This window comes from Tenrec ecaudatus, chromosome 5 (assembly GCF_050624435.1).
Source record: "Tenrec ecaudatus isolate mTenEca1 chromosome 5, mTenEca1.hap1, whole genome shotgun sequence".
NCBI lineage: Eukaryota > Metazoa > Chordata > Mammalia > Afrosoricida > Tenrecidae > Tenrec > Tenrec ecaudatus.
In genome coordinates this window covers 182,871,780-182,891,211 of record NC_134534.1, presented here as the reverse complement: position 1 = coordinate 182,891,211, position 19,432 = coordinate 182,871,780, and the positions used below count along the sequence as shown (strand labels likewise).

Below are 19,432 nucleotides of genomic sequence, written 5' to 3'. Positions count from 1 at the left end.
GAAGATCCTCCGTGCGATGGATTGCCACAGTGGCTGCAACAATGGGCGTGTACACAGGAGAGCACGTGAGGAGGACACAGCACAGGGCAGCATCTCCTGCTGGGCGGCAGCACCTAACAACACCACAGCATCTACCCCACTCTCCGGAACCCAAATACAACAACGAAGCCAACACCTTAAACCAGACAAAAGGGTGTGAATCCTGTGAGTCCATCTTCCTGCCTCTGACCCTTTCTCCTGCAGCAACCTCTTGTCTCTGTAGTGTGTCCTTCCAGACACACAGGAGTGTGTGCACACGCAAATCGCATACAGATGCATGTGTTTTTTCCTACTGTTCTTCACTTGGCCTTTTTGATTTAATATGTCCTGAAGACAGATTCACATCCGCACGTGTAGACCTACCCATTTTATTAATGGCTACTTGGTAGGGAGGGATAGAAAGTCAAAATCGTGGGAGTTGGAACTCAAATGAGATTGACTTGTATTTACAGGTCTTGCAAGTTTTCTGCTTTGTCGGGTGCCTGTAGTCCTACCATTTCCCACCTCTTGTTGACATGGAAAATATCTGAATTTTCCTTTTCTGAGAGGCACTGCTTTATGCAGGTCTGGCTTTTACAGTTTTCGATGTCCTTCAGTTGATTTAAGTACTCATCTGTTGATGGATTTAGGTTATTTACAGGTTTTGTTAATAAAAACAATGATCAGCATATAACATCCCCCTCCCCCACAGGGGGACAAACAACAGAAACGTGGGTGAAGGGAGACAGTAAACAGTGTAAGATGTGAAAATAATAATAATTTATATTTTATCAAGGGTTCACAGGGTTGGGAGGGTGGTAGAGGAAGGGAAAAAATAGGAGCTGATACCAATGGCTCAAGTAGAAAGAAAATGTTTTGAAAATGATGATGGCAATATATGTACAAATGTGCTTGGTACAACTGATGTAAGCATTGGTATAAGAGCTGTAAGAGCGCCCAATAAAAATAATTTATTAAAAAAAGGAGAAGAAAGTGCTCTTAATAAACAAACACAGGCTGTATGTAGCCTATATGGATCTATAATGATACGTTTGGTTATCTGCTTCTTTACAGCCAAGAAGAGCCCCTGGGGCAGGCAGTTCTGCTCTGTCGCAGGGGGTCGGAGTCCGTGGAACATAACAGTGATAGGGTTGAACTCGGATTGAACAACTTTGTTGTTGCTTTTCCACGTATCTTCGCGTTTCTCCCTCTTCTGTTGACTCCTTTACCCTTCGCCTCCCACACCTGTCCCACCTTCACCTTCACAGCTCAGCTCAGGTTTCCTCAGCCTGGAAGCTGATCTCTGCCGCCACTGCTTTCTCAGCCGCTCCACAGCTCTTGGCTGGTGAGCTGTGAGCCAGGCCTTGTTCCTGCGGAGCTGCTGGGAGGGGCCGCCTGCTAGAGTCCAACTACCCGTCTTTCAGTTAAAGCAGAGCACCACCAGTTGAATGAGTGATATAATGAATACATTTATTATTATGTCTTTATAAGTCCGTTGTTATTATTCGTCGGTAAATTGTCCTTGGAGTTTGAGTGCTTTGGCGTTGCTCTTGCTTTGACAAATGATGTTGTCGTTCATCGATTTCTGCCTTTGGCCTTTTGCTCCTTTAGATTTCGCAACAGCCTGTATTCCCGAAGCTGCTTTACTGGACCACAGGGAGTGGATTTTTTGGCTACATCGTCTTACGAAATTATGCACAATGGTGTTTTTCTGAGGTCAGACGTCTCCTAAAGATTGGAATAATGGTGACCAGAAAACCTGGATCTTTCGTGCAAGCTTTGGTCCCGCCTCAGCTCATGTCTCAGTTTCCCCACGTTCCAATGCATACATTTCCTTTCTTGGCAGACGCAAAGCTCCGCCTTCTCTCCATTGCTTAGCGCCGCCTTCCCGATGGACGTCCCGGCTGGCCAATCAGCATGCCGCTGGGGTGTGGGCGGGCCTTCGGGGCGCACATGCGCGCTGCCTTTTGCACCGGCGATGGTCGGCGGCGGCATCTGGGTTCGGGTCTCCGCTGGCTGGCGGCCGGGCCCCGGGGTCTGCGCAGCCCCCCAGGCCGCAGGCTTTGGCACCAAGGCCCGGTGATTACGCTTCCCCCGGTGTGGGAGAGGCAGGGGGCGGGTGTGGCCAGGATCTGGAGTTCGCTCGCCGTGGAGCTTTCCTGCAGGCTCGGTTAGTTGGCCCCAGCTCTGCCGGTCACCAGCCTCTCTGAGCCTCCCAAACGCGGCCAGTGCAACCCGACTCGGGTCAGGCAGCTTGAGGAGGCGGCAGGACTGGGAGGGAGCTGTGTGACAATAAAGGAGCCTTGTTGCCATAGTGGTGTAGCCATTGGGTTGCTAATCTCCAGGTCCCCTTGAGGTCGCCAGTTCGAATCCTCCCGCCGCTCCAGGAAGAAAGATGAGGTTCTTTGCTCCAGGACAAAGATACAGCTCAGAAGCCCCATATAGGCTTGCCAAGGAATCAAAATCGATATGGGCGTGGAGGTAAAGAATGTGGCGCCAAGAAACACCCCCTGCTTCTGCTTCTCCTTTCCAGGAATTGGCGGAAACCTCGACACTCGGATAGCCGGTCGGGATGCCCGCGGGACCCGCCGTTTCCCGGGCTGCTGCAGCTGGAGGGTCTCACTGCCACGGAGTTGGTTGATGTGCTGAGGGCAGGTGTGGTGGATCAGAAAGGTGAGGGCTGAGGACTGCTGTACGGAGACCCGGGAGGGCAGCCTGCCGCTCCTTGCCTTCTAGGAGACTGGCTGGATTCCCTACTAAAGCCCCTGAGGTCTGAAATGAGAGAAGGCCCGCATTCAGATCACGGTTTTGCCCCCGCCACGAGCAGGGTACACAAGCAACATCACCTCTCTGAACCTCAGTATCATAGGATGTGTGTATGTATGGGGGGGGAGGGGCAAATACTGAGAGAGCCTCGCACATAGTAGGACTCCACTGTGGGAATTTCAATAGTAACAAATTACTCTCTATATATCGATGAACAAAACACTGACTTGGTGTGTGGCATATCTAGGCCCGCTACCAGCAGGCCCAGAGGCGTCAGGAAAATCACGTGATCACTCTGAACTTCAGCTCCTCCATTCAGAGATGTATTCATTGTCCGAACTATTTATTGTTTATTGAGCACCTGCCATGACCTTACCGTAGGCTCGATATTGCCAAACAAGATAATTTCGGTTTCTGCTTTCATGAAGTTAACGTTCCAGTAGGAGAATTAGATTAACCAGGGAATAAATGAACAAGGAACTCAATAGCATTAAGAGCTAGGAATAACCCCAAACTGGGTGTCGTGATGGTGAGGGGCTCGGGAGAGTAGGGTAGCCAGGCTTCTCTGTGGTGGTGACATACGTGGGAGCCAGAAGTGAAAATGAGGAAATGGCAAGTGCCAGCCCTCCAGGTGGCTCCAAACTCAATGATCAATTGGAAGGACGAGAGAAAAAAACAACAACACCCATTCCATGTAGGATGCGATTTTCTCTCTCCTGACTGAGGGTTGTGTTGCCCAGAGATTGGCTGGTACTTTTGCTGCTCCTGATGCTCCTGCGATATCATGTGTTTCAGGACCTCTCGTGGTGGTCAACAAGCCCCCAGGGCTACCAGTGACAGGTAGGAACAGGGAGCCAGAGAAGGGACTGCCCTGCAAGGGGCTTGGATGTCCGGGGTGGAGATGGGGGTGGGGAGGGGGAGTGGAGGGGACGGAGGCTGCAAGGAACCTGTGCTTCTTCTTTCCCAGGGAAACCAGGAGTCCTGACACTGCTCTCCGTGCTGCCGGAGTTAAGCCAGGCCCTGGGGCTCAGGGAGGGAGCGCTCCAGGTTGTTCGAGCCCCTGAGAAGTAAGTGGCAAGGTCGATAAGGAGCTCCAACACCAAACCCACGGGCACTGAGTCAGTTCTGACTAACCACCCACATAGGGTTTCTGAGGCTGTGAGTTTTTGTGGGAGCAGACAGCCTTGTCTTTGTCCCTGGAGCATGTGGTGGATTTGAACTGCTAACCTTGCCATTAGTCATCCAAAACTGACCCAACAGCACCGGCAGGACAGGAAAAAACAAACAAACCCTCTAAAACCAAAAGAGAAGGTAGGACAAGGAGCCACCTGGGATGGAGAGATAGATGCTTGAGCATAAGCAAAGCCAGTCCGTTTCCACAGAAGAGTTTGGGATCTTAAAGGTGAAATGTGAGGATTCTGAGAAGAAGCAAGCAAACAGATCTGGGTTCGAATCCAACGGTCCCAGGTGTAAACTGTGTGGTCCCAGGCAAAGAACATAACCTCTGAGTTATAAGAGAGGCAATAATGCCTGCTTCCCACTCAGTGTGCTGGCACTTTCCAGATTCTATACCTTTGGCAAATATTGCTAGTCAGGCCTGATACCCTTCCCTCTGGTTGCCATCAGTTAGAGCTCCCACTTGAGATGAGCTCTTTCTGCCGGCACACAAGCTCATGGGCACTCATGTAATGAATTCAAAGCTGTGTGCTAACAGAGAGGCCGAGCCATCTGAGTCCATCCTAGGTAGGTTCTCAGAAGTGAAGGCAGGGGCACAAACCGAAGCCTGTCTACCAGCATTCATTGCTGCACTGCTCACAGTAGCCAGAAGGTGGGAACCACCAGAGTGGCCATATACAGGTGACTGGAGAAACAAGATGTGATCCATTCCCCCAGTGGAATGTGATATGGGAGCCAGCCCACAACCGGATGGGTCCTAAGGGACGGTTGTGTAATTGCAGGGAAAAAATTAAAAAGATAGACATGAGTTTTAGGTGCTCACTTCCTCCATGATATCAGGCACCGGGTCCTAATGGAGAGAGAATGTATTCTTTCACCAGGTGACATAGTCTTGGCATGAAAGTCCTCCCCAAACACAGGCACCTACCTGCCTACCAAGGTGGGCAGTATCTTCACCTGAGCTCATTGGGGCCTCTAGGGTGAAGATCTGCTCACATTAGTAACCTCACACCGGTGCCGAGGGCAGGTAGAGGGGAGTGATGGTCCCCTGAGCAGAGAACAATAATAGTTTGGCTGCTCCTGTCAGTCGGTCGAGGTGTCAGCTGGGTAGCGATGACGATGTGCTTAGAAGAGGCATCATTAAGGTCGTACTATGGCGGGAGGATATTGTGGGGATGATTTGTAATTAGGAGAACATGACTGGGGCTCTCCTCCAACTCACAAAGGAGGGAGGTGAAGGCCTCCATCCACCCAGAATCCTGGCCTCCCAGGCTGCTTCTCTCCTGAGTACAGAGAATGTGTCCCCAAACACGCTCTCCCAATCCTTAGTTCCCCACAACCTGCGGCAGTTGTGAAGAGAGATGCAGTTCCGGTGCAGTCACAGTGGGTGCACCTTGAAACCATTAGTGAGGAGCACAGTAAGTCCGTTGCAAAAGGACAAGGACTACATGATCCCACTTAAAGGAAATAAGCAAATCCCGAGAAACCCAGGGTGACTGGGCATGGTTGCCGAGGGCAGGAAGGCGGAGGGAAGGGGTGGGGCCGCTGCGTTGGTCTTCATGGTGGTAGAAGGTGTTGGACGAGGGTAGCAATTATGAGGGCCCAGCATGAAGACTCAGAATCAGTGTGATTGAACTGTAAAGATGAAAGCTGTGTTGGTACAAGTTTGAGTGTGTATATTTTCAACACACAGATAACATTGAACAATCGGTGCTTAGCTCTTGGGTGCCATCCGTCCCCCACGGGAGAGTAGAACAGCCGCGCAGGGTCTCCTAGGCTGTTATCTTTTGGGAAGCAGATCAATGGGCCTTTCTGCCGAAGAGATTCCAGAACCTAGAATCTAGGTGGATTTGAACTGCCAACCTCTGAGTTAGCAGCCAAATCCTTAATCACTGCTCCACCAGGGCTCATTAGACACTCAACACATGGTGCCAATTTGTGGGACATTTGGCTCCAAGCTCCTTGGAAACCAGGGCAAACTGAGACAAGCATCCAAGGTCAAGGAGTTGTGTCACACAAGGGAAAGCTGTAACTGTCTCAGGAGGACGGCTGGGTGACTGTCATCCTGGCATTATTGTTGCGCTTCCTGTGAGGTCCATTGCTCCTGCCCAGAGGCCTCCTTTGTTCATGGGTGAACCTCTAACTTGTGATTGGCCCCTTTCCTCCAGGGATTGCTCTGGGCTTGCGCTTCTCTCCAGCTGTCCCCAGACTACAGACAACCTCCACCAATTCTTCGCTCGCTCACGGAGAGTCCAAAGACCCACAGCTCTCTACTGGTGAGACACCTCCGGAGGCTCCCAGGACTGCAGGGAGGTCCTAGCAAGCCATCCCGTGACCCCACTGCCCCTTTCCCCCTGCAGGGCCATCACAGATGGGATCCCAACCATTTCTGCGGGGAAAATCCAAGCAGCCCTGAGACGGGAATACATGGATGGGGTCGATCTTGTGAGTCAAGTGGAGGAGAGAGGGGGTCCTGGCACACAGGGTCCCTGACAAAGGACTCACATGTGTAAACTTGGGGTGGCTGGTGACCCCTGCCTACACTGCGGTCTGTCCCAAGTCTGCTCTTTGAAACTGGGTGTAGCTCCCAGCCATATATTAAAGCTTGTTTGGTGGGGGTGGGGGCTGCACTGCAGGTCATTCCAGTGAAGACCCCGTCTCGAAAGGACATCCTGGAAGGTGTCAAGAGGACCGTCAGCCACTTCCGTGTGGTGGCCACAGGCTCTGGCTGTGCCCTGGTCCAGCTGCAGCCACTGACAGGTGGGTCTAGAGAGGCCTGGAGGTGAGAGGAAGGTGGGAGTCGGATTTCGCAGCAGCTCGGAGCGCTGGATGGACTCCAGGAGGCATGTGGTCAGGGCCAGCGGCAAGAAGCAGTGCTGGCCATCAGCTGGCATCGATCACCTGTCTTGTTTTCCCATGTTGACTGCCCTCGGGCTCTTTTTACCTGGTGGGCTGCCGTGTCACCATGGTGAGCTGGCTGTCGGGATTTCGTTTTCTTTATCCTCGTTGGAATCCATGACACAGCTTGAATCCGCAGGGTTTTGCACTGTGTCAGTCCTAGGGAAAGCTCCATACTTTTTCTTCTTGTCCCTCTGCAATCATGAGCCTCTCCGTTTGGAGTTCCCCACGGAAATGTCTCACCTTCTTGTTTCACTGGCTCCGCCCTTTCATGCCGTCCACTGATCTCTGCTGGTCTGTGGTCCTTTCCTTGATCTAGCTTCCAGTTGTCTCCTTTCCTCTTCAGGCGGTTCGACTCGGCCAGTTTAACCTGTCCATTGACTGTAGTTTTCATCTCTAAGTTTTGTTGAACTCTTTCCCATGCCAACAGCCTTAAAAAAAAAACCCCTATTTTCTCATATTATATGTAAGATATACTCCTATCACTCTTATTTTATGGTTAATATATCTTACAGGAGTAATATGAGTTATGTACTCACACTCTAATTCATTTTAAAGCTTTGATACCTTCTTAGCACTTGTTACTGTGGATCGGGTGGAGATGTACAGAGCCGCTGTTGTCAACAGATTCCATGCATTGGGTTTCACCGCATGCACTGCAGGCATTCACTGCAGGCCCCTGGGGGCCACATCACTTATCCACGTCGTCGTCTCCCTCCACCCCCCAACCCTTCTGGACTTTGTCTCGGGGTAAATGCTGCCCCTTTGAGCCTCACTGCTTGATTATTCTCAGTGTGCACACCCCACTGATGGATGGAATTTCCCTTATAGACCCATCTGTTGTTTAGCTGGGAAATGACCCTCGGGCCTGGGCTCACTTCCAAACCCGAAGGGTTTCCAAAACTTGTGGGCCATAGTCTCAGAGGCTATGTCAGTGTCTATCTGATTACTAAGTCTTGGCGTTTTATGATGTACATATGTCTTCCCCCAAGTTGTTTGAAACTAGTTCGTGTGTAACAAAAGCATTGAGGTCAGCTTCTGTCGTACTTTCCCTCCATTTACACCCTCTCCGACCAGTGTTTACTTCTGATGGGTACGGAGCCTAGAGGTTTTTCAAGGCTGTGACCCTTCTCGCTCTTTTCTCAAATGGCACTTATTTTAACTTTTTCCTTTTTTAATTTGTGGAGTATGACACATAAAAAGGGAACTGTGATACATAGTTGCATCAACCATCCCTCAGAACTATGATCGTGTCCCAGGAAGCCCTCTAGGTAGGTGGCTCTTTCTTCTTTTTCCCTCCCCCACCTCTCTTCACCCTCCGGCTGCCTGCAGTCTCGTCATGTCTTCAAAGTCCTATCCTTGGGGTGAAAACCACTTTTCCTGTTTCCCCTTGTGGTAGCAGCCTTGGTGGCATTGTGGTGAGGAGCTGGTCAGCAGTTAGTCCGGTTGATGGCAGTGTGTTGGGTTTGGCCTTTTTTTAACTTTTGAATAATGTGATGGAATATATATTTTAATCATTTTATTAGGGGTTCATACAACTCTTATCATAATCCATACATACATCAATGTGTAAAGCACACTTATATATCCATTGCCCTCATTTTCCCCCCTCCCTCCCCGCTGCCCCCTCCCTCATGAACCCTTGATAATTTATAAATTATTTTGTCATATCTTGCCCTGTCTGATGTCTCCCTTCACTCATTTTTCTGTTGTCCGTCCACCAGGGAGGAGGTTATATGTAGATCCTTATCATTGGTTCCTCCTTTCTACCCCACCCTCCCCCCACACTCCCGGTATCGCCATTCTTACTACTGGTCCTGGGTCATCCGCCCCAGATTCCCTATGTTTCCAGTTTCTATCTGTGCCAGTGTACAAGGCAGAATTGGGATCATGATAGTTGGGGGTGGGGGAGGAGGCATTTAGGAACTAGAGGAAAGTTATATGTTTCATCGTTGCTACACTGCACCCTAGCTGGCTTGTCTCCTCCCTGCAACCCTCAAATTGCCTACATATGGGTTTTGGGTCTCCACTCTGCACTCCCCCTCATTCACAATGATATGATTTTTTGTTCTTTGATGCCTGATACCTGATTCCTTTGACACCTCGTGATCACACAGGCTGGTGTGCTTCTTCCATGCGGGCTTTGTTACTTCTGAGCTAGATGGCTGCTTGTTTACCTTCAAGCCTTTAAGACCCAGATGCTATGTTATTTGATAGCCGGGCACCATCAGCTTTCTTCACCACATTTGCTTATGCACCCACTTTGTCTTCAGCGATCATGTCAGGAAGGTGAGCATTATGGAATGCCACTTTAATAGAACAAACTGTTCTTGCATTGAGGGAGTACTTGAGTGGAGGCCCAGTGTCGTGATGGAATATATTTTCATGGGAGTAACTAGCTTTGCTGAGCATGTCTTCCAATTTGATCCATGTCATGAGGTGTTTGAAAGTCTCAGCATTGTTTTCCCTCTAACTGTTTCATTGACATATAATTCACATAGCTTACATTTTAATAGTTTGTGGTATTCGAAAGAGTTGTGCATTCATCAGCACGATCTGTTTTAGGACAGCCATTTCTTCTTCTTTGTACTCGCTGCTAACTTCCCTTGCCATGACCCAAAAACCTAGTAATCCAGTTGCTGTCTCTATACAGTTACTTATCCAGGGTTTCATATAGAGAAAAATTTACAAAGTCAAAACAAAAAAAAAAACAGCCCAACAAAAGTGACAGCATAAAACAGAGAAACCTCACTAGTAAAGAAAGCAGAAAATATTAAAAACTGGAGTAACTCTACATTGGCTCAAAAAGGAGAGCAAATGACAAGATGTCACATTTTAACCTAAGTACAACTGCGGATTGACTCTACCGTGCACTGTCTGATTACAAGGCCCTTTCCATCACTGGTGCACAGCCCGAGGGGAGTCACGGGAGGCTTAATTCATGGGGACCCTGCTAATGGGTTTGGGCTTTCACTGTCATCTACAGCCTTCTGTAAACTGGGCATTCAGAACATAAGCTCTCGTACAATTCCCTCCTGTGGATTCAGATTTTATTATCTACATTCCTTAGATCACATAGGCGGGTGTACTTCTGCTGCTTGGGCTTAGTGGATGCCTCACTTTGACAGCCAGCCTTTAAGACCCGCCTCCGTGCTTTCTCAGCAGGGCACCATCTGCTTTCTTCACCACACTTTTCCAAAGCATCCTAGTCATTATTTATTTTGTGTGTGTGTGTGCACTTTAAATCATTTCTTTATTTCAAGTTATTGTTATGCTTATAATTCAGGGTAGTCTAGTGTGTTAGTCTGGGTAGACTAGAGAATCAAATTCATGCACACACATGTGTATGAGAGAGTTTTACATACAAGAGCAATTGAACATTGAGAAAACATCCCAGCCCAGTCCAGATCAAGTCCATAAGTCTGATATTAGCCCCTATGTCTGATACCAATTTATAAAATCTTCTTTAGACTCATGAAACACATGCAATGAAGCCAAATGCAGGACAATCACAAGCCAGTGGGTAGAACGTCTTTGGGTACAGTGCATTGTAAGCATCTCAGTGCTGGCAGGGGTCTCTCTGTGTCTTCTCTGGCGTCAGAGGTCTGGTTGCATCTATGTGACTTGTCTTCTGCAATGTCTCTCAGGGAAGTAACAGATTTCCCAGAATTCTCAGAAGGCCATGCCCACACAGAAGTCTCATTGGCCATCTCCAGATTGATAGCCTAGACTCCACCCCTACACTCTTAATCCTTCAATTGACACCAGATTAGGTGACTGCCACATCTGGTGAACAGAATAGACAAAATCCCTGGTCTCAGGGAGCTTTATATTTCACTGAAGAGACAAATAACATCAACCTAGCATGGAAGCAAAGATTTAAACATTCTTTGACCCTCGTGATTGTTTTTCATGATTATTTTTTAAAGCAGCGTAATATTCCATCGTGTATATGTATCAGAGTTTCTGGTTGTTTCCCTGTTTCAGCTGTTGTAGGAACTGCTGCGAGGAACATGGGCGTGCATACATCTGCTTGTTTGGGGCTTTATTTCTTTGGGGTAATACCGAGCAGCAAGGTTGCACGGCCATATGGTATTTCTATTTGCATTTGTTTAAGCAACCGTCATACTGTGTCCCATAGTGGCTGTATAATTCTACAATCCCACCAGCAAAGGGTATGTGTTCCAATCTGTCCACATCTTCTCTAGCATTACCTGTTTTTTTGTTTTTTAATATTGCTAAGATTGTCAGGGTGAAATGGTATCTTTTTTTTTTTTTCAAGGTAGCCTATCATTGTTTTAATTTGTATTTTATAGCTAATTATTGAGAATCGACTCAAAGGCGACAGGGAAGTTCTTCTTTGAGCGAGCACGGGTTGTTGGGAAGTTCTTCCTCTCCTTCCCAGGGTTGTCTTCTCTGATCTACTCACTCGCCCTCTGTCAGAGTCAGTGCTCACCTGTCGCTGCCCTGCAGGGCAGGGTCAAACCGGTCCCCGTGGGGAGGGGAATGTTTTCACCTTCTCTCCCTCGAGTGAGATGTGAGTCGCTGGTTTTGCACAGGCGGCTTTTATGAGAGTTTTATATAGAATTTTCTTTCCATTGTTTTAGTGTTTTTAGCGAATGTCTTTTCTGCATCAATTGATATAATCATATGGTCAGTTTGGTTTATGTGATGGATTACAAATTGTTTTTCTAATATTGAATTTTCCTTGTATACTTGGTATGAATCCCACCTGATTATGATATAGTTTTCTTTTAAAAAATAATTTTATTGGGGGCTCTTACAGCTCTTATCACAATCCATACATCCATTCATTGTTACCATCATCTTTTTCAAAACATTTTCTTTCTACTTGAGCCCTTGATACCAGTTCCTTATTTTCCCCCTCCCCAACCCTCCCTCCCTCATGAACCCTTGATAATTTTTCTTTTTCATGTCTTACACTGACCACTGTCTCCTTTCTGTTGTCTGTCCCCCTGGGAAGGGGTTATATATAGATCATTGTAATTGGTTCCCCCTTCCTCCCCCTACCTTCCCCTGGTATCACTACTCTCATTATTGCTCCTGATCTGTTCTGGATTCCCTGTGTTGTGAACTCTCATCTGTACCAGTGTACATGCTCTGGTCTCGCCAGATTTATAAGGTTGAATTGAGGGCTTGATAAAGTGTGGGGGGGGCGGGGGGGGCGACGGGAAGCATTAAAGAACTAGAGGAAAGTTGTATGTTTCATTGGTGCTACACTGCACCCTGACTGGCTTGTCTCTTCCTTGTGACCCTTCTGTAAGGTGATGTACAATGGTCTACAGTTGGGCTTTGGGTCTCCACTCCATGCTCCCCCTCATTCACATTGATATGATTTTTTTGTTCTGGGTCTTTGATGCCTGATGCCTGATCCCATCCACACCTTATGATCACATAGGCTGGTGTGCTTCATCCATGTGGACTTTGTTCCTTCTCAGCTAGATGGCTGCTTGTTTGCCTTTAAGACCCCAGACGCTATATCTTTTGATAGTCGGCCACCATCAGCTTTCTTCACCACATTTGCTTATGCACCCAGTTTGTCTTCAGCAATTGTGTCAGGGAAGGTGAGCATCACAGAATGCTGGGTTATTAGAAGAACAAAGTGTTGGGGTTTTTTTTAACCTTTTTTTAAAGATCATTTTATTGGGGGCTCTTACAACTCTTGTTACAATCCTACATCAATTATATCCAACATATTTGTACATAAATTCCATCGTTCTTTTCTAGACATTTACTTTCCATTGAGCTCTTGGGATCAGCTCTTCTTTTTTTATTTTCCTAACCCCCCACCAACTAAGTGGTCTTGCGTTGAGGGAGGACTTAAACAAAGGCCAATGTCCTTCTGCTGCCTTGATACTTAATATATAAATATATGTCCATCGATCTCTTTGCCGATCCTTACATTTAAATATATTTACATATGTACATACCTGTATGTAGGCCTCTATAAATGTCCTTTGCCTCCTAGTTATTTCCTCTATTTCCTTTCCTCTTGTCCCACTATCATGTTTGGCCTATATTTGATATCATTTTCTTAATGTCTTGTTGAGTTCCATTAGGTAGAATTTTGTTAACATTTTGGTGTCTCTATTCATAAGGGATATTGGTCTATAGTTTTCATTTCTGGTCATGCCTTTTCCTGACTTAGGTATCAGTGTTGTACTGACTTCATAAATGAGTTTAGTGGTATATTATCCTTTTCTGTTTCTGAAGTAATTTATGTAGGGTTGTTAACTCTTCTCTAAATGATTGGTAGATTACCCCAGTAAAGACCACTGGCCCCGGGTTTTAAATGTTGGGAGCTTTGTAAGAACTAGATCTATTTCTTCTAAATTTGTTGGTGTACAACTTTCTATAGTATTATATGAATATCTTTTTTCAGTTGATTCTGTTGTGATGTCACTTAATTTCTTTCCCTTTGGTAGGGTTGCCAGTGGTTTATCAATTTTCTTAATCCTTTTGAAGAACCAACTTCTTGTCTTGTTGATTTTTTTTTTTTTTAGTTTTCTAACTCTTTTTTTCTGGTCTTTTATTAATTTATTTTTAAAATTTTCTAATCTCTTATTTTCAGCTAGCACCTGAAGGTTTGTTTTGCTGTTGTGTTAAAGGTGCATATTTTCATTCTTCCTTCTCTTCTGATGCATGCACTTAATACTATCGGTTTCCCTCGGAGTACTGCTTTTGCTTTGTGCAGACGTTTTGGTATATTGTATTTTCATTCTCATTTGTTTCGAGGGATTTTAAAATTGCATCATTTCTTCTAATTACTCAGGTGTTTTGAAGTACCATGTGTTCAATTTCCATATAATTGGATTTTGTGGTTATTGTTAATGTTCTATTATTTTTCTAGTTTTATAGCATCGTAATCTCAAAAATGGTTTGCAGTATCTTGATGATATACAATGTATTAATGCTTGCTTTGTGGCCTAACATCTACTCAAGTATATTTCATGTACACTAGGACAAAAATGTCTATTGTGTTGTTGAATGAAATGATCTATATATATTTATAAGATCATGTTGTGTTGTTGGGCTCTTCTGGAACTTGGCTTATTGTCTTTCTAGTTGATCTGCCTTAGATCATGTGATGTATTGAGTCTCCTAGTATCATATGATGGTCTGTTTCCTCAACTTTTTAATAATTGGAGTAATATTTGGAGGGTCTTTCACTGGATGCATAGATGGTTATTCTGGTCAGGTCTTCGTGTCCAATGGAGGTTTTCATCATTCTATAGTGGCCTTCTTTGCCTCTCACGATGGCTTTCATGTTGACATGTTTTGTCAGCAATAATGTTGCTACTCTGCTTTTTCTGACTACCATTAGCTTGATATGTATTTTTCCATCCTTTGATTTTTAGCCTGTTTTTGTCTTTATATCAGCATTACATGAACATTAATGGCTCATATTTTCTTAGCCATTCTGCTAGTCTCTGTCTCTTAACTGGAGAATTTATTTACATTCAACGTTGTTATCAATAGGTATTTTATTGATGTCATTTTGTCCTATTTTTTATGGTGGTATCTTCGTTCATCGCAATTTCTTCTTTCTGTTTTGCTCTTGTGAGTGATGCTGTGATGGACATGTGAACATCCATCCCTTCATGATGCAGCTCTTTTTCCTCTAGGATGTAGGCCCCGTTCAAAGCTGGATGGATCGCTCGATGTTTCGGCTTTAAAGTGCCAGAGTGATTTCCACAGGGCTTGCTCTAGTCTCTCAGAAATCCAGTTTATATTCCTTCTGATCATTTCATGGTCTGAAATTCTTCAGGGTCCAATCTTACTGTTTCCTGTCGATTCTCACACTGAATAGGGTTATTTTTTCATTGTTCTGTGAATCAAGGCTGTGAGTTCATGCCCAGGCGGGCGTCTCTCTATGGGAATCTTACCTGGCTTGGAGGTGGGACTTGTGAAGAGGTTCTGCCTTGGCTCATCCTGGAAGCCCCAGGGATATCACTACTCCAGGGCTGTCCTAGTTGGCAGTTCAAAGATCACTCTGGGTCGTATAAACCTTAGCCCCAAACCTGTGTGAGTGTAGGCTTGTGATTGTGAATTCTCAGAGGAAAACTTCTTACTCCTGTCCATAATTAAGGTGAGTGATCATCTGCCTTCCTTGGTGACTTGCTTCCTCTCTTAATCCACCCTTTCACTGAAGATGGTTTCATTTGCACACTCTGGCCCCAGGTAGCTACTGAAACCCACTCTGTGGACAGGTGAAGTCTGACAGGCTTGTGTATTCTGGATTCATTTTCCTATTACATTTTAGCCTTGGGAGCCTTACTTCTCTGTGTGCTCAGCTGTTTACTTTTAAAAGATGGTTTTATTTTCTTCAGTGTTTGTAGCAAAGAGTTTTTAGATTATCCAGTTTAATGTAGGAGGGGTCTCCAAAAAGTTCATGGCAAAGACTTATTATGAAAATATTATACAGGAATTTTCTCTTTTCTTGCATGAAAATAGAAAATAAACTCATAGTAACTTCTTATAACATCTGAATAGGATCCAGTTTCAGGATCTAAGAAGGATAAGACATCAATTTAAAGAGTCCCTATCAGAACATTAAAGTCGTCTAATACTGAAGCAAGAATAACTACATATATGGTGAAGCCTGGGTGGGAGAAGTTAAATCACTGATGATTTATGAAATATTTATGGGAACAACGCCCCCAAAGAAATCAGTTTACGAACGGATCATTCGTTGTAAGAAGGGACAAGACCATGTTGAAAACAAAGCCCATAGCAGGAGACCATCCACATCAATTTACCAGGAGGCAATCTTGTTTTTAATGCATTAATTGAAGAGAACCGAGAACTGACAGCAGAAACGACCAACACCACAGACATCTCAACTGTGGTTTAGCTTCCAAAATTCTGACTGAAAAATTCAAGTTGCGTAAACTTTCGGCTTTAAGGGTACCAAAATGATAATGTGCCACCGTTCAGGTGGAGACAAGAGCAGAGGTCTCTCTAGACACGTTGAACAAGGGAGATTGAGAATTGTGATGAAATGACACATGGCTTCCCCAGGATGACCTTGAAGACAAAGCACAGTCAAAGCCATGGCTACCAAGAAATAGACATGGTTGTGTCAAAGCAGAAGCTGGTCTGCTTCAAACTATGGACCTTGCAGTTCATAGCCCAACATGTCACCACGACACCACTAGGACTCCCTGCCTCAGTTCCTTAGGAAGGGAGTAAAGAGCTGGTATCCAAAGTATCTTGACCTTGGTGGAGTTTATGTTGAGAAATATGTGTGTGTGTATGTTTAATCTCTTTTTTCCCTTTACTTTTATTAGAGGCTCTTACATCTTATCACAATCCATACATTCATCCAGTATATGCTGCCATCATCATTTTCAAAGCATTCTCTTCCCTCTTGAGCCCCTGATATCAGCTCCCCATTTCTTTAATCATTTATATTCCATTTTCTACCAACTTTTGAAAGTCCCTGCCAGAATGGATTTGGACCGCAGCTCATGGTGGAGGGCAAGTTCTACAAGCTACCATAGTACACAGCTTTTAGAACTAGACGCACCACAACCACCACTCCCCGCCCCGCCCCCCGCCCCCGCATGGCTTTCAGAGAGGAAAGGTCCGGGCATGGCTGGATCTGAAACTTGAGGGGGTGAGATCATCATCGGGAAGTGGTTGTCTGGTGGTTGGTCCTGACTTTCCCCCTGTTGACGTCACTCATTGTTGACCCCTGGCCATTCCTGGGAAGGCAAAGCTGGCCCAGCACTTCTAGGCTTATGCCCCACCAGCTTAGCAGTTAAGAGTTTGTTATTCCCAGTGACTTCGTCATCATTTCAGGATTGTGTCTCATCATGGATTGACTGCTATGCCTGTGGTCACCTGGCCACGCCCTCCTCCCTGGAGACAGGGGTGGTCCTGGTAGCATTGATCTTATTTGAACCACAATTTGATCTGAGAATGGGGATGCGGCTCCCTACAGGAAAGGGTGGGCGGAGGGAGGGGCAGGCATGGGTGAGATAGACCACCACCACCCACCATTGCTCTTGTCTCTCCTCTGGCCCAGTGTTTCCTAGTCAGCTCCAGGTGCACATGACCCTGCAGCTCTGCCCAGTGCTTGGGGACCACAAGTACTCTGCCCGAGTGAGCACTGTCCTGGGCCAGCGCTTTCTGCTGCCAGCTGAGAGCACCACGTCCTCCAAACAGGTACCCAAGCCCACCTGTGCGCTGCCTTCTACTGGGGTGGGGGCCGTGGCTAGCAGCTGTCTGTTGACATCTCCCGCTCTGTGGTTCTGGACGAGACACCCCTTCCACTGGGCCACATTCTGCCTGACAGTCCAATAAGGGAATTGCCCAGGCTCAGTTCCAAAGTCCTGTTGTTCTGTGAATCGATGTGCGTGGACCTGCCCGGACAGGGTAACGCACTAAAGAACCAGTCTTAGCACATAACCGTTCCTCGTGTTCTGTCGAGTGAGTGGAGTGGGAGTTGGGGGGATTTGCCAAAAGCACTCACTCTGCGCTGAACAGACCAGGTTGTTCACATCAGTCAGCAGGTGAGATGAGACAGGACAGGTTCATCTAGACGGCTTTTTAAAAATATTCTCTACTGCAGTGTGAGTGTGCGCACACAGTCCCTGTGCCCAGGAGGCAGGTCATGCCTCACCTGCTTCACTCCGCGTGTTGGTGCCCACACGGCTGTGTGCTGACAGGCCTCTCCCACCCCCAGGCCCTGGATGAAGCCTTCCTCAGACACCTGCGCCTGACCCCTGCCCAGGCCACCCAGCTGCCCTTGCACCTCCACCTGCACCGACTCCTCCTCCCAGGCCCCAGGCCCCAGGATGCCCCGACGGAGCTGCTGGCACCTCTGCCCCCTTATTTCTCCAAGACACTTCATTGCCTGGGGCTCCAGTACCCAGCGTCACCGCCTGTTCCTGATGCCCAGATGCCTTCTGGAGGGCAGAAGAAGTGAGGGGAGAGTGAGGGGCTCTCGGCCAGGCCCAAGGAGCACGAGGCCGGCGCTTGGCCTACAGGCTGACTGAGCCAGTTGGGCCACTTCCTGTGTGGTGTTGAGCTAGTGACTTCACCTCTTTGGACTTGAATAATAAAAGCACCTACTTCATGGTATTGCTGGCGAGATTTACTGAGAAAGTAAATGATGCTCGTGGCCCATGCTTTCTGCTGTGTTGAACGTGTGCTCTCTTTTATTTGGCTGTTTCTGACCCCATCCAGACCGGGAGGGGTTAGGGTTAGATTTTCCTTTTTTTCCTCACCACTTAGGAAGACTGAAATACATTAAACTTGCATGAGAGTACACAAAACACATCTCTGTATTTTAAGGGATCCTTAGAAAATGACATCGCTCCTCGGATCAAGCAATAGAAGCCTTCCTCTCCTTCCTCGGGAATCTTTCTCATCCCTGACCCCTTGTAGAAACCACCGGCTCTGCTGCTAACCCAAAGGTTACAGGTTCGAATCTACCAGGGACATGTTAGAAGAAAGAACTGGGTATCTGCTTCTGAAAAAATTCAGCTACCGAAAACCCTGTGACACCTGTGTGTGTGTATGAGTTTGTGTGTGTGTGTGTGTAGCTGACGCCATGGAAACTTGTTTTAAATCCTCATCAGGAGCCCTGAGAAAGTTCCCACGACCCTCGACAGTTCTGCACCCAAAGGTTCTGGTTCAGTTGCTCTGGGAGGACACCCCAACGTCAGCCCTGGCTAAGAGCCCCCCAAAGCCCCTGCTGTTCAGTTGAGGTTGGAAACCCACCACTCTGACTTGGGTTAGCGGCTCGCTCAGTTTTCTGTCCTAGGTGTCTCGACATACGGATCCCTAACCAGGAACCCGCGTCTCTTGTTCTGCCTGCCTCTGAAGTTCCCAGCCACTGGCTCTTGCCACTACCTGTTCTGTGGATTGCCTTGCCCCACACTGCCATGGGTCCCCACTGGGGGCAGCTGGAGCCGTTTGGCCTGAGTCTGTGTCCATTCGGCGGTGGCAGTGGGCCGTTCGCAGGAAGCCGAGCTCCCCACAGTCTTGAGGGTCTCTGGATGAGCACGCATGCATCTTCGGTGCCTCGCCAGTCCATTTCCTGTGGTTGCCATAGCGCACTGCTATGAAAGGAGTGGCTTAAAACAACAGAAATAGATTCTCTCTGAGTTCTGGGAGCCAGAAGTCTACCACCAAGGTGTAGACGGCACCACACCCCCTCCATAGCCTTCTCGGGCAAGAATCCTCTCCAGCTTCTGGTGGGGTGTGACTGCATCACTCCCACAACCTCTGCCCCCGCGTCACGTGGCTTTATCATATCTGTCTGCTCTTCTGTCTCTTAGAAGGGCACATCCTGGACTCGAGGCCGAGGCAGTACCCAGGATCACCTGCGGTCAAGAGCTTAATGCCATGTCCAAAGACCTGTTTTCTATACAGAGCCCCACTCCCGGGTTCCAGGTGACACAGCGTGTGGAGAGTTACCACCCCACGTCACTGCCGCTCATTGGCTAGTTCACGGTCCAGTGACTGGCCTCTGTTAGAGAAGCAAGTCCCCTAGAGAGGGGGGTCTGCCCTGTGTGTCCTGCTGTCCAGTGTTCCTGGGTCT

The 19,432-nt window shown here is 47.2% G+C and overlaps 1 protein-coding gene across 2 annotated transcripts; it reads left to right on the top strand.

The window, feature by feature from the left end:
* Window positions 1-1,993: 1,993 nt before the first annotated feature.
* On the top strand, window positions 1,994-17,967 carry RPUSD3 (RNA pseudouridine synthase D3). Of its 2 annotated transcripts, none has more exons than XM_075550441.1 (9): window positions 1,994-2,097; window positions 2,552-2,691; window positions 3,580-3,624; window positions 3,752-3,851; window positions 6,129-6,236; window positions 6,321-6,405; window positions 6,597-6,720; window positions 16,910-17,049; window positions 17,570-17,967. In XM_075550441.1, the coding sequence occupies exons 1-9, from the start codon at window positions 1,997-1,999 to the stop codon at window positions 17,810-17,812; spliced, it is 1,086 nt and encodes a 361-aa protein (XP_075406556.1). In that variant the 5' UTR covers window positions 1,994-1,996; the 3' UTR covers window positions 17,813-17,967. The 2 variants fall into 2 exon arrangements, with proteins under 2 accessions (XP_075406556.1, XP_075406555.1); XM_075550440.1 differs by having other exon boundaries at window positions 17,456-17,967.
* The last annotated feature ends 1,465 nt before the right edge of the window (window positions 17,968-19,432 follow it).